The sequence below is a fragment of the Grampus griseus genome (assembly GCF_964374135.1).
Source record: "Grampus griseus genome assembly, chromosome: 10".
In the NCBI taxonomy this organism is placed as follows: domain Eukaryota; kingdom Metazoa; phylum Chordata; class Mammalia; order Artiodactyla; family Delphinidae; genus Grampus; species Grampus griseus.
In genome coordinates this window covers 24,720,737-24,735,532 of record NC_139004.1, presented here as the reverse complement: position 1 = coordinate 24,735,532, position 14,796 = coordinate 24,720,737, and the positions used below count along the sequence as shown (strand labels likewise).

Genomic DNA, 14,796 nt, shown 5'->3' with positions numbered 1-14,796 from the left:
TATTTTGATTAAACTTTATTTAGAAAAACAGGCTGCCGGCTGGCTTTGGCCTCTGGGCCAACCCCCTGGTCTAGTGTTGAGCTTTTCTGATCTACATATAATGTAAATTACTCTTTACCACCCCCTTTTTGAAACCCTTTCTTTTGAGTTCTAGAAAGTCAGAGTCTCTGATACTCCTCCTACTTCCCTGGAAGCTTGTTCTTTTTCCTATTTCTGTCTACTAGGTTGGTGTTTCTCAAGGTTCTGGTTTTGGTCCTCCTGTTCTCTTTCTCTAAACTCTGGACGATCTCATCACATCGTAGAGTATCTGAATAAGTCGCTCTCCATCCTGACGTTCTCCTGATTCTGCTCCCAGACTCCTGTCTGCCTGCTCGAGGGGTCTCCATGCATCTGAGCCACCAGCACCTCTCACTTCGTACAGCTAAAAATGAGACCACTGTTGTCTTCACCTTCCTGGCACACCTGCTGTTCCTTCATCCTTCTTCCTTCTTTCTGTTCATCTGTCTCATCAAGTGGCGATGACAGTGAGTTGTGATAATGTGTGTAAAGCACCAGCCTGGTGTCTGGCACACAGGAGGCAAGCAGTGAATGTCAGCTCCCCTCTTTCTCTTGGTCACCTCAAGGCTCCATTTACCTTGATTTGAAACCTCCTCTTCTATTCTGCACCATATTCAATATGCTGCTAAGTTCTTTTATTTTATTCTACAATATCTCTTGCCTCTGACTTCTTTTCATTCTCACCACCATTTCCTAATTTAAAGCACTCAGTCAGTTTGGAATTGCATTTATCTGAACTTAACAACAGCAGCAGTAACAACAGAAACAAATTTATGTTAGCTTAACCCAGTGGAGTTTTATGTTTTCTTATGGAACACAATGTCTGGAGGTCAGTGGTCCAGAGCTTTCCCAGCCCAACAGAGACCTGACTTCTCTCTCTCCTCAGATGTTCTGAGCAAGTAGCTTTTGTCCTCATGCTTTTCTCTCTGTGGTTACAAGTGAATGTTCCATTTCCAGCACTGCATCTATATTCCAGGCAGGAAGAGGGGAAGGACAAAGGGGTAAGAGACTGAAAAGCCAATCTTGCCATGTCTTTCCTCTTTTTAAAGGGCTTATCCAGAAGCACCACCTAGCAACTTCTCCTTACATCTCATTGTCTGGGCTGTATCACTCGGCCGCTCCTGATTGCTGCTCCAGACAAAGTGAGGGCTCTGTTAGGAAAAAGGAGAGGGTGAATATTGGGCAGGTACCCACCAGTGTTTGCTGAGGCACCCACAGCACCTCCTGACTCATCTGCCCACCTCCACGCTCTTCCTTAATCCATTGCGCACAGTGACCAGACCAGTCATCCCGGAACTTGGCTCCAAATTCATCATACTACTTCTCCTCTGCCAATTTTATTGAGGTATAATTGACAAAACCGTATATATTTAAAGCGTACAATGTGATGATTTGATATACATATACATTGTGAAGTGATTATCACAGTCAAGTCAGTTAACACATCCACCATCTCACATAGTTACCATTTATTCTTGTGGGCGAGTGGCGGGAATGCTTAAAATCTACTCTCTTAGCAAATTTCAGGTATACAGTACTATATGGTCACAATGCTGTGCCTTAGGTCCCCAGAACTTATTCACCTTGTAACTGAGTGTACCCTTTGACCAACATCTCCTTTTTCCCCCTACTCTCCAGCCCCTGGCAACCACCCTTCCACTCTCTGTTTTTATGAGTTCAGCATTTTTTAATATGTCTAAAATCACTAGTCGTAATGTCCTTCAGGTTCATTTATGTTGTTGCAAGTGGCAGGACTTCTTTTTTAAATCCGTTCATCTCTCAAGGGACAGTTTGGTTGTTTCCATATCTTGGCTATTGTGAATCATGCTACAAAGAACATGAGAGTGCAGATGTCTCTTTGGGATACTAATTTTGTTTCCTTCGTATATATATATATATATATACACACACCCAGAAGTGGGATTGTTGGAGCATATGGTAGCTCTATTTTTAATTGTTTGAGGAACCTCTTTACTGTTTTCCATAGTGGCTGCACCAATTCCCACCACTGTTGGGAATTGCTATCCTAAGAGGTGTGACTGTGGTTTTGATTTCCATTTCCCTGATGGTTAGCGATGCTGAGCATCTTTTCTTGTACCTATTGTCCATTTGTATGTCCTCTTCGGAAAAATGTCTCTTTAGTTCTGCCCATTTTTTAATCGAATTGTTTGGGTTTTTTGCTGTTGATACATGTGAATTCCTTATATATTTCAGATCTTAAGGCCTTATCAGATATATGGTTTGTGCTATGGTTTGAATGTTTGTGTCCTCCCAGAATTCATTATGATGTCCTGATGTGATGCTATTAAGAGGTAGAGCCTTTGGGAGGTAATTAATGGCTTTATAAAGAAGGCCTCAGAAGCTGACTAGCCCCCTTCCACCTTTCAAGGGCACAATGAGAAAGCACTGGCCATGAATCAGGAAGAGAGCCCTCACTAGCCACCACATGGAATCTGTGGCGCCATGATCTTGGACTTCTAGCCTCCAGAACTGTGATAAATACATTTCTGTTGTTGATAAGCGACCCAGTCTCTAGTTTTTTGTTATAGCAGCCCGAATGGACGAAGACAGTTTGCAAATATTTTCTCCCACTCTGTTGATTATTTTGTTTTGTCGATTATTTCCTTTTCCATGCAGAAGCTTTTTAGTTTGATGTAGTCCTACTTGTTTATTTCTGTTTTTTGTTGCCTGTGCTTTTGGTGTCATATCCAAAAAATCCTTGCCAAGAATAGTGTCAAGGACCTTTTTTCCTATGTTTTCTTCTAGGAGTTTTACAGTTTCGGGTCTTACGTTTAGGTCTTCAATGCATTTTGAGTTAATTTTTTTGAATTGTATAAAATAGGGATGCAGTTTCTTTTTTTTTTTTAAATAGATCTTTATTGGAGTATAATTGCTTCACAATACGGTGTTAGTTTCTGTTGTACAACAAAGTTAATCAGCCATATGCATACATATATCCCCATATCCCCTCCCTCTTGAGCCTCTATCCCACCCCTCTAGGTCGTCACAAAGCACCAAGCTGATCTCCCTGTGCTATGCTGCTGCTTCCCACTAGCTAACTGTTACATGTTGATGTTACTCTCACTTTGCCCCAGCTTCCCCCTCTGTCCCGGCCCCCCGCCATGTCCTCAAGTCCATTCTCTATGTCTGCGTCTTTATTCCTGCCCTGCCACTAGGTTCATCAGTACCACTTTTTTTTAGATTGCATATGTATGCGTTAGTATACAGTATTTGTTTTTCTCTTTCTGACTTACTTCACTCTGTATGACAGACTCTAGGTCTATCCACCTCACTACAGATAACTCAGTTTCGTTTCTTTTTATGGCTGAGTAATATTCCATTGTATATATGTGCCACATCTTCTTTATCCATTCATCTGTCGATGGACATTTAGGTTGCTTCCATATCCTGGCTATTGTAAACAGTGCTTCAATGAACGTTGTGGTACATACGTCTCTCTTTTTTTTTTTTTTTTTTTTTTTGCGGTATGCGGGCCTCTCCCTGTTGTGGCCTCTCCCGTTGCGGAACACAGGCTCCAGACGCACAGGCTCAGCGGCCATGGCTCACGGCCCAGCCGCTCTGTGGCATGTGGGATCTTCCTGGACCGGGGCACGAACCCGTGTCCCCTGCATCGGCAGGCAGACTCTCAACCACTGCGCCACCAGGGAAGCCCCGTACGTCTCTTTTTGAATTATGGTTTTCTCAGGGCATATGCCCAGTAGTGGGATTGCTGGGTCATATGGTAGTTCTACTTTAGTTTTTTAAGAAACCTCTGTACTGTTCTCCATAGTGGTTGTATCAATTTACATTCCCACCAACAGTGCAGGAGGGTTCCCTTTTCACCACATCCCCTCTGGCATTTATTGTTCTAGATTTTTTGATAATGGCCATTCTGACCAGTGTGAGGTGATACCTCACTGTAGTTTCTCTAATAATTAGTGATGTTGAGCATCTTTTCATGTGCCTCTTGGCCATCTGTATATCTTCTTTGGTGAAATGTCTATTTAGGTCTTCCACCCATTTTTTAATTGGATTATTTGGTTTTTTTGATATTGAGCTCCATGAGCTGTTTGTATATTTTAGAGATTAATCCTTTGTCCATTGTTTCATTTGCAAATATTTTCTCCCATTCTGAGGGTTGTCTTTTTGTCTTGTTTATGTTTTCCTTTGCTATGCAAAAGCTTTTAAGTTTCATTAGGTCCCATTTGTTTATTTTTGTTTTTATTTTCATTACTCTAGGAGGTGGGTCAAAAAAGATCTTGCTGTGGTTTATGTCAGAGTGTTTTTCCTATGTTTCCTCTAAGTTTTATAGTGTCTGATCGTACATTTAGGTCTTTAATCCATTTTGAGTTTATTTTTGTGTATGGTGTTGGGGAGTGTTCTAATTTCATTCTTTTACATGTAGCTGTCCAGTTTTCCCAGCACCACTTATTGAAGAGGCTGTCTTTTCTCCATTGTACGTTCTTACCTCCTTTGTCGTAAATTAGGTGACCATATGTGCGTGGGTCTGTCTCCGGGCTTTCTGTCCTGTACCATTGATCTATATTTCTGTTTTTGTGCCAGTACCATACTGTCTTGATTACTGTAGCTTTGTAGGATAGTCAGAAGTCGGGGAGCCTGATTCCTCCAGCTCCATTTTTCTTTCTCAAGATTGCTTTGGCTATTCGGGATCTTTTGTGTCTCCATGCAAATAGTAAAATTTTTTGTTCTAATTCTGTGAAGAATGTCGTCGTTAGTTTGATAGGGACTGCATAGAATCCGTAGATTGCTTTGGGTAGTATAGTCATATTCGCAATATTGATTCTTCCAATCCAAGAACATAGTATATTTCTCCATCTGTTTCTGTCATCTTTGATTTCTTTCATTAGTGTTTTATAGTTTTCTGAGTACAAGTCTTTCACCTCTTTATGTAGGTTTATTCCTAGGTATTTTGTTCTTTTTGTTGCAGTGGTAAATGGGATTGTCTCCTCAATTTCTCTTTCTGATTTTTCATTGTTAGTGTATAGGAATGCCAGAGATTTCTGTGCATTAATTTTGTATCCTGCAACCTTACCAAATTCATTGATTAGTTCTAGTAGTTTTCTGGTGGTATAGGATTTTCTATGTATCATGTCATCTGCAAACAGTGACAATTTTACTTCTTCTTTTCCAATTTGTATTCCTTTTATTTCTTTTTCTCCTCTGATTGCCATGGCTGGGGCTTCCAGAACTATGTTGAATAATAGTGGCGAGAGTGGACATCCTTGTCTTGTTCCTGATCTTAGCGGAAATGCTTTCAGTTTTTCATCATTGAGTATGATGTTTGCTGTGGGTTTGTCATATATGGCCTTTATTATGTTGAGGTAGGTTCCAGCTATGCCCACTTTCTGGAGAGTTTTTATCATAAATGGGTGTTGAATTTTGTCAAAAGCTTTTTCTGCATCTATTGAGATGATCATATGGTTTTTATTCCTTGATTTGTTAATATGGCATATCACATTGATTGACTTAAGTATACTGAAGAATCCTTGCATCCCTGGGATAAATCCCACTTGATCATGGTGTATGATCCTTTTAATGTGTTGTTGGATTTTGTTAGCTAGTATTCTGTTCAGGATTTTTACATCTGTCTTCATCAGTGATACTGGTCTGTAATATTCTTTTTTTGTGATATCTTTTTCTGGTTTTGGTATCAGGGTGATGGTGGCTTTGTAGAATGAATTTGGGAGTGTTCCTCCCTCTGCAAGTTTTTGGAAGAGTTTGAGAAGGATCAGTGTTAGCTCTTCTCTAAATGTTTGATAGAATTCGCCTGTGAAGCCATCTGGTCCTGGACTTTTGTTTGTTGGATGATTTTTAGTTACAGTTTCAATTTAATTACTTGTGATAGGTCTGTTTATACTTTCTAATTCTTCCTGGTTCAGTCTTGGAAAATTGTACCTTTCCAAGAATTTGTCCATTTCTTCGTGGTTGTCCATTTTATTGGCATATAGTTGTTTGTAGTAGTCTCTTATAATCCTTTGTATTTCTGCAGTGTCAGTTGTGATTTCTCCTTTTTCATTTCTAATTTTATTGATTTGTGTCCTCTCTCTTTTTTTCTTGATGAGTCTGGCTAAGGGTTTATCAATTTTATCTTCTCAAAGAACCAGCTTTTAGTTTTATTGATCTTTGCTATTGTTTTCTTTGTTTCTATTTCTGCTCTGATCTTTATTATTTCTTTCCTTCTACTGACTTTGGGTTTTCTTTGTTCTTCTTTCTGTAGTTGCTGCAGGTGTAAGGTTAGATTGTTTATTTGAGATTTTTCTTGTTTCTTGAGGTGAGATTGAATTGCTATAAACTTCCCTCTTAGAACTGCTTTTGCTGCGTCCCATAGGTTTTGGGTTGTCGTGTTTTCATTGTCATTTGTTTCTGTGTATTTTTTTATTTCTTCTTTGATTTCTTCAGTGATCTCTTGGTTATTTAGTAGCGCACTGTTTAGCTTCCATGTATTTGTGTTTTTACAGTTTTTTTCCTGTAATTGATTCCCAGTCTCATAGCGTTGTGGTCAGAAAAGATGCTTGATATGATTTCAGTTTTCTTAAATTTTCTGAGGCTTGATTTGTGACCCAAGATGTGATCTATCCTGGAGAATCTTCCGTGTGCACTTGAAAAGAAAGTGTATTCTGCTACTTTCAGGCAGAATGTTCTTATAAATATCAATTAAACCTATCTGGTCTGTTGTGTCATTTAAAGGTTGTGTTTCCTTATTTATTTTCTGTTTGATCTGTCCTTTGGTGTGAGTGGGGTGTTAAAGTCCCCTACTATTATTGTGTTACTGTCGATTTCCCCTTTCATGGTTGTTAGCATTTGCCTTAGGTATTGGGGTGTTCCTATGTTGGGTGTATAAATATTTACAATTGCTATATCTTCTACTTGGATTGATCCCTTGATCATTATGTACTGTCCTTCCTTATCTTTTGTAACAGTCTTTATTTTAAAGTCTATTTTATCTGATACGAGTATTGCTACTCCAGCTTTCTTTTGATTTCCATTTGCATGGAGTATCTTTTTCCATCCCTTCACTTTCAGTCTGTATGTGTCCCTAGGTCTGAAGTGGGTCTCTTGTAGACAGCATATATATGGGCCTGTTTTTGTATCCATTCAGCCAGTCTGTGTCTTTTGGTTGGGGCATTTAATCCATTTACATTCAGGGTTATTATCAATATGTATGTTCCTGTTACCGTTTTCTCAACTGTTTGGTTTGTTTTTGTGGGTCTTTTTCTTCTCTTGTGTTTCCTGCCTAGAGAAGTTTCTTTAGCATTTGTTGTAAAGCTGATTTGGTAATGCTGAATTCTCTTAGCTTTTGCTTGTCTGAAAAACTTTTGATTTTTCCATCGAATCTGAATGAGATCCTTGCTGGGTAGAGTAATCTTGGTTGTAGGTTTTTCTCTTTCATCACTTTAAGTATATCCTGCCACTCCCTTCTGGCCTGCAGAGTTTCTGCTGAAAAATCAGCTGATAACCTTATGGGGATTCCTTTGTATGTTATTTTTTGTTTTTCCCTTGCTGCTTTTAATGTTTTTTCTTTGAAATTAATTTTGGTTAGTTTGATTAATATGTGTCTTGGTGTGCTTCTCCTAGAGTTTATCCTGCATGGGACTCTCTGTGCTTCCTGGATTTGGGTGACTATTTCCTTTCCCATGTTAGGGAAGTTTTCAACTATAATCTCTTCAAATATTTTCTCACAGATACTTTCTTTTTCTCCTCCTCTTCTGGGACCCCTATAATTTGAATGTTGGTGCGTTTAGTGTTGTCCCAGAGGTCTCTGACATTGTCTTCAATTCTTTTCATTCTTTTTTGTTTATTCTGCTCCTCAGCAGTTATTTCCACCATTTTGTCTTCCAGCTCACTTATTCGTTCTTCTGCCTCAGTTATTCTGTTATTGATTCCTTCTAGTGTATTTTTCATTTCAGTTATTGTGTTGTTCATCTCTGTTTCTTCTTTAGTTCTTCTAGATCTTTGTTAAACATTTCTTGTATTTTCTCAATCCGTTCCTCCATTATATTTCTGAGATTCTGGATCACGTTTACTATCATTACTCTGAATTCTTTTTCAGGTAGATTGCCTATTTCCTCTTCATTTATTTGGTCTTGTAGGTTTTTACCTTGCTCCTTCATCTGTGACATATTTTTTGTCATCTCATTTTTTTTTTTAATGTGTGGGATTGTATTCCTGTCTTACTGGTTGTTTGGCCTGCGGCTTCCAACACTGGAGTTTGTAGGCTGTTGGGTAGAGCTGGGTCTTGGTGCCAAGGTGAGGACCTCCGGAAGACCTCCCTCCTATAAGTATTCCCTGGGGTCTGAGGTTCTCTGTTAGTCCAGTGGTTCAGACTCAGAGCTCCCACCACAGGAGCTTCGGCCTGAACCCCGGCTCGTGATCCAAGATCCCACAAGCCGTGCGGGGCGGCAACAAAAGAAAGGAGAACAATAACAAAGTAAAAAATATAATTAGACTAGGAAACTAACAGATATGTTAGAAAGAATATAAAAATAAAAATATAGATGAAACAACAACCAGAAGATAAAACAGAACCACAATAGTAAAAAAGAGGAGGATAAAATTTTTTTTAAAAAAAGGTGGAAAAGGCCTTGGCTGTGGAGGGCAGGGCCTAAACAGGAGTGGGGTTTGGGTGGTGGGTAGGGCCTATGCTTAGGACCCACAGGGCTGGAAAAGGTCCTGGAGGCTGTTGGGGGTGGGGCTTAGGCTCAACAGAGGGGGCCCAGGCGTCCCTCCTGCCTCCAGTCTCAGAGGACAGGGGACCCCACCTGGGAGCCCAGTAGGCTTCCTGGGCTCGAGTGGGTGGGGCAGACACCCACTGGTCCTGGAGGGTCTCTCCCACCTGCCTCTCCTGTTCTCCCCCTACACCCCCAGGGCCACCTCGGCCTGCAGGGGTCCTCTGAGGGCATAGGACCTGGCCTGAGAGTCGGGCAGACTTCCCTGGCCCATTGGGCAGGGGAAATGCTGGGTGCCCTCCCCACCGATCTGAGCCCCTGAGGGTGCCTCCAGGTGTGCGAACCCCTCCCCCCTCCTCAGCCGCCCCTCAGGGCTCTGGTCCTGTCTGGCCTCCACTTCTCCTCCCCACTCAGTCCCCTGATGTCCTACCAGTTCGCTTGGGGGTTCTTCCTGTCTCCTTGGGCATCAAGGTCCCCCACCAGCGTCCAGCAGGCACCCTAGTTGTGGGGAGACAGGAACTCTGTGTCTTCCCACACTGCCATCTTGACTCCGCCCCCAGTTTCATTCTTTTGCATGTGGATATCCAGTTTTCCCAGCACCATTTACTGAAGTCTGTCCTTTCTCCATTGTGTATTCTTGGCACCCTTGTTAAAGATTAGTTGACCATATATGTGTGGGCTTATTTCTGGGCTCTCTGTTCTATTCCTTTGGTCTATGTGTCTGTTTTTATAGCAGTTCCATACTGATTTGCTTACTATAGCTTTGTAATACAGTTGGAAATCAGGAAGTGTGTTGCCTCCAGCTTTGTTCTTCTTTCTCAGTATTGCTTTGGCTATTTGGGTTTTTATTTTGTTTTTCGTAGTTCCATATGAATTTTAGGATTTGTTTTCTATTTCTGTGAAAAATGCCACTGGAATTTTGGTGGGGATTGCATTGAATCTATAGATGGCTTTGCATAGTATGAACATTTTAACAGTGTTAATTCTTCCAATTCAAGAATACAAAGTATCTTTCCATTTGCCTTCTTCGGTTTCTTTGATCAATGTCTTACAGTTTTCAATGTATAGGCCTTTCACCTTCTTGGTTAAATTTATTACTAAGTAATTTTTAAAAAGCTATTGTAAGTGAAATCGTTTTCTTAATTTTTCTTTCGATAGTTCATTGTCAGTATATAGAAAAGCAACTAATTTTTAAATAAATTTTATTTATTTTATTTTGGGCTGCATTGGGTCTTTGTTGCTGCGCACGGGCTTTAGTTGCAGCGAGTGGGGGCTACTCTGTTGCGGTGCACAGGTTTCTCATTGCAGTGGCTTCTCTTGTTGCAGAGCACGGGCTCTAAGTGTGTGGGCTCCAGTAGTTGTGGCACACAGGCTCAGTAGTTGTGGCTCACGGGCTCTGGAGTGCAGGCTCAGTAGTTGTGGCGCACAGGCTTTGTTGCTCTGCGGCATGTGGGATCCTCCTGGACCAGGGCTCGAACCTATATCCCCTGCACTGGCAGGTGGATTCTTAACTACTGTGCCACCAGGGAAGTTCAAAAGCAACTAATTTTTGTATGTTGGTTTTGTATACTGAATTTGTTGATTACTTCTAACAGTTTTTTGGTAGTCTTTAGCATTTTCTAAAGACTAATATATGGTATTAAGATCATGTCATCTGGAAACAAAGTTTTACTTCCTCCTTTCCTATTTGGATGCCTTTCATTTCTTTTTCTTGCCTAATTTCTCTGGCTAGGTCTGTGTTGAATAGAAGTGGCAAGAGTAGGTATCTTTGTCTTGTTCCTGATCTTACAGAGTGGGCATCATTGTCTTGTTCACTACTGGGTATGAAGTTAGCTGGGGGCTTGTCATGTGTGGCCTTTATAACATTGAGGTACATTCTTTCTATACCTAATTTGTTGAGAGTTTTCATCATGAAAGAATATTGAATTTTGTCAGATGCTTTTTCTGTATTTATTGAGATGATCATACGATTTTTATTCTTCATTCTGTTAATGTGGTGTATTGATTTGTGTATGTTGAATCATCCTTGCATGGTAAGGATAAATCCCACTTGATCATGATGTACGATCCTTTTAATGTGCTGTTGAATTCAGTATGCTAGTGTTTTGTTGAGGACTTTTGTGTTCACCGGGGATATTGGTCTGTAATTTTCTTTTCTTGTAGTGTCCTTGTTTGGTGTTGATGTCAAAGTAATGCTGGCCTTGTAGTACGAATTTGGGAGTGTTTCCTCCTCTTCACTTTTTTGGAGGAGTTTGAGAAGGATTGGTATTAATTCTTTAAATGTTTGGTACAATTCACCATGAAACTGTCTGGTCCTGGGCTTTTCTTTGTTGGGAGGTTTTTGACTACTGATTAAATCTCCTTACTTGTTATTGGTCTGTTCAGATTTTCTATTTCTTCATGATTCAGGCTTGGTAGGTTGTATGTTTCCAGGAATTTATCCATTTCTTCCAGGTTATCCAATCTGTTGATGTGTAATTGTTCATGGTAGTCTCTTCCAACCCTTTGTATTTCTGTGGTATTAGTTGTAATGTCTCCTCTCGTTTCTGATTTTAAGTCTTTTCTCTTTTTTTAAAAATTGGTCAAGCTAAAAGTTTGTCAGTTGTTTATCTTTTTTAAAAAAAACAGCTCTTAGTTTCACTGATCTTTTCTATAATTTTTCTAGTCTCTCTTTATATCTGCTCTGATCTTTATTATTTCCTTTCTTCTGCTAACTTCAGGCTTAGTTTTTTCTTTTTCTAGTTCCTTGAGGTATAAACTAGGTTGTTTATGTGAGATCTTTCTTTTTTCTATTATTTATTTATTTTGCCTGCGCCATGCGGCTTGCAGGATCTTTGGTCCCCCACCAGCGATTGAACCCAGGCCACAGCAGTGAAAGCACCAAGTCCTAACCACTGGTCCGCCAGGGAACTCCCTCTTTTTTCTTAATGTAGGCATTTATTACTGTGAACTTCCCTCTTAGAACTGCTTTTGCTGCATCCCATAAATTTTGGTGTGTAGTACAAGGGACCCTTGAACAACACAGGTTTGAACTGTGTCATCTACTTATATGCACATTTTTTCAGTAAATATGTATTATACTACTACACAATCCTTAATGCATTGAATCTGCAGATACAGTCAGCCCTCCGAATATGTGGTTCCGTAAGTTATATGCAGATTTTTGACTGTGTGAAGGGTTGATGCCCCTAAACCCTGCTTTGTTCAAGGGTCAACTGTATTTCCATTTTTGCTTCTAGATATTTTGTTTCCCTTTTGATCCTCTTTGATTTCTTCATCATACTACTTTTTTTTTTTTTGCGGTACGCGGGCCTCTCACTGTTGTGGCCTCTCCCGTTGCGGAGCACAGGCTCCGGACGCGCAGGCTCGGTGGCCATGGCTCACGGGCCCAGTCGCTCCGCGGCATGTGGGATCTTCCCGGACCAGAGCATGAACCCGTGTCCCCTGCATCGGCAGGCGGACTCTCAACCACTGCGCCACCAGGGAAGTCCCCATCATACTACTTTTAAGTCTGTTTCTAAAACATTTATTTTTAGATTCTGTAACATAGATGATGACAATCATGCGACTCCCACAAACACCAGACTTGGGGGTGGTAGTGGTGGTAGATTTGGCTCTTTGCAGGGATTTAATAGACAGCAGCAAGGGAGGCTGAGCCTAGTCAAGGTTCCTGCCGTGAGCTCAGCCATCTGCCAGCCCCTGCAGGCAAGTGTTGATCGGCTCAGCATCAGAGCTGTTTGTCGTCAGATGCTTCCCCCAACTTCACCAAGTGAGAACTTCGGTCACTGAGGTAAGACCATTCGAGAATAAACACCACATCCATCCATCTCCTCTCTCCACAGCCAGCAAACGGAAGAGGACCCAGGCGTGCAGGAACTGGAGGCCCTGATAGACACGATCCAGAGGCAAGGGAAAGATCACCCGTGCAGGGACAACATCTGCAAGATGTTTCAAATTTATGACAAGGAAGCTTCAGGACATGTGGACAGGGAGACGTTCTTTAAAATCTGTGACTCTTTTCACCTCCCAGTTGATGATTCCTTGGTTAAGGAGGTGAGTAGGATTTCCTGTTCGGGGTTGATTGCAGAGGCTGGGCACCGCTCACTCGTTCCCAAAGGCAGTTGCATTTGTATTTCATTTTAACTGGGGAAGACTTGGGGTGTTCACATCAGATCTGCTGTTTGGTCCTGATTATGGCATTTGCCCTCGACTCTAGCATTGGCATCCTTTCCTAACTGCTGCTGTAGGGCATCTCTTTAAGTGGGCAGGGGCCAGACAGCACAGAGCAGCCAGTGAACCATGTCAGGGCTAAAGGAGGGTGGCTGCCAAGGGCAGATTGAAAAGGTGGACTGAGCAGGATGGTGGGAACCTTTGACAGCTTCACAGCCTACGTTAGCCCATCAGTAGGGCTGGCGTGGGAGAGGGCGTGACCGCTGCCCTGGACAGCAGCATCCGCCAGTAGGGGTCCATGTTCAGCTGCCAGTGGAGGGATGACATGGACGATCTCCTCCGAGAGTTTCCATGAGGGAGCTGAAGAGGGCATTTCATACCTCTTTTTCGTTATAAACCCCTTTGACCATGGTTCCCCTAGAAGTCGGGACAAACTTTCTCCCACCGTTGCCAACGATGGTGGCTAATGTTATTGAGACATTCTCACTGATTAAGAACATTGTGATGCTGTAGTCCTTCTTAATGATACGTTAGGAAAAAGGGATGTTTGGAAGTTAGGTCTCATTTAGGGAAGCCTTCTGTTTGGGGCCAGTGTGACTAGGTTGGAGATGAGGGTTTTTCAGATGGGAACATTAGCAAGGAGTGAGGGAGGCAGGTAGAAGGATAACAGTTCAAGTGGGCCAAATGCCCATCTAGCTTCCCAAGTCTCAGGCTGACAGCACACCCAGCCTTCGATTTCTTAGGTCATTTGTGCTATCCGTGACCTGACCTGGGAGAGAGGAGCTGCAGTCAGGGGAGGTGGGACAGGGAAAGCAGGGGCGGGATGGATTTGCACACGTCCTTAAAGTAGCCACAGCAGATCGGTGTGCTTACTGCCACTCGCAGGTGTTTCAGGGGACTTGGTTTGAGCAGTGACATGACTAGATTTTTCTTTTAGGCTGTGATAGCAGCAACCTCTGCTATTCTAAGTCTTACTCTGTGCTGACTGGATGGACAAAGTCTTGTAATTGAATATAAGAACAAAAATGCTTTGGAAATGACAGTGCTCTTATAAATGTCAAACCTGAAACCTTGGGCAGGCCATTTACTCCATCTGAGCTTTGATTTCGTGAAGATGGGGATACTCTGACCTACCTTCCCGGTTTACAGGATCATTTCAGAATCAGCCAAGGATATATAAAAAGCCTGAGCTGGTTTACAAAGGCAGGGACAGGCACTAAAGAGCGCTGTGCAGCTGAGCTGAAGGCAGCCCATCTGTCTCTCACGGGCTCCCCTTCTCTCTCCCACAGCTCATCAGGATGTGCTCTCACGGAGAAGACAAGATTGACTACTATAACTTCGTCCGTGCTTTCTCCAGCTGACCTGCTGAGGACAGAAAGCACAGTATTTTGAGGTTGGGCCTACGTATACCTGTACTCTTCATAGAGGCATTTACAGAGCTCTTGAAATTATATTTCCTTTTTGGTTCTTTTACCACTGAAGTCTAAATTAAATTGGATCTTGTAGGAGCTAAGGTTGGTGCCTTATTTAGGGAGGGGAGATAGGGGTGTTGTGATGGTTAATTTTGTGTGTCAACTTGACTAGATGTGGGGTGCCTGGACATTTCTGGGTGTGTCTGTGAGGCCGTTTCTGGATGAGGTTAATATTTGAGTTGGTGGATGGAGTAAAGCAGATGGCCCTCTCCAATGTGGGTGGGCCCAATGTGGGTGGGCCCCACTCATTCCATTAAAGGCTTGAATAGAACAAAAAGGCTGACCTTTCCCTAATGAGAGAGAGTTCCTCCGGCCTGCTTTGACATCGGCTTTTTCCTGCTTTTGGACTCAAACTGAGACATCGGCTCTTCTGGGGCTCCAGCCCGCTGGCCTTCAGACAGGAACTACTC

The 14,796-nt window shown here is 42.0% G+C and overlaps 1 protein-coding gene across 2 annotated transcripts in view; it reads left to right on the top strand.

Annotated features, from left to right (window-relative positions):
- The window catches only part of EFHC1 (EF-hand domain containing 1), a 60,445-nt gene extending 46,027 nt beyond the window's left edge, over nucleotides 1–14,418 (top strand). For both annotated transcript variants that reach the window (XM_082662736.1, XM_082662735.1), the window contains 2 exons: nucleotides 12,587–12,797; nucleotides 14,204–14,418. In XM_082662736.1, coding sequence (XP_082518862.1) covers nucleotides 12,587–12,797; nucleotides 14,204–14,275 — 283 coding nt within the window. In that variant the 3' untranslated portion in view covers nucleotides 14,276–14,418. The remainder of the gene's footprint in view (nucleotides 1–12,586; nucleotides 12,798–14,203) is intronic.
- Nucleotides 14,419–14,796: the final 378 nt, after the last annotated feature.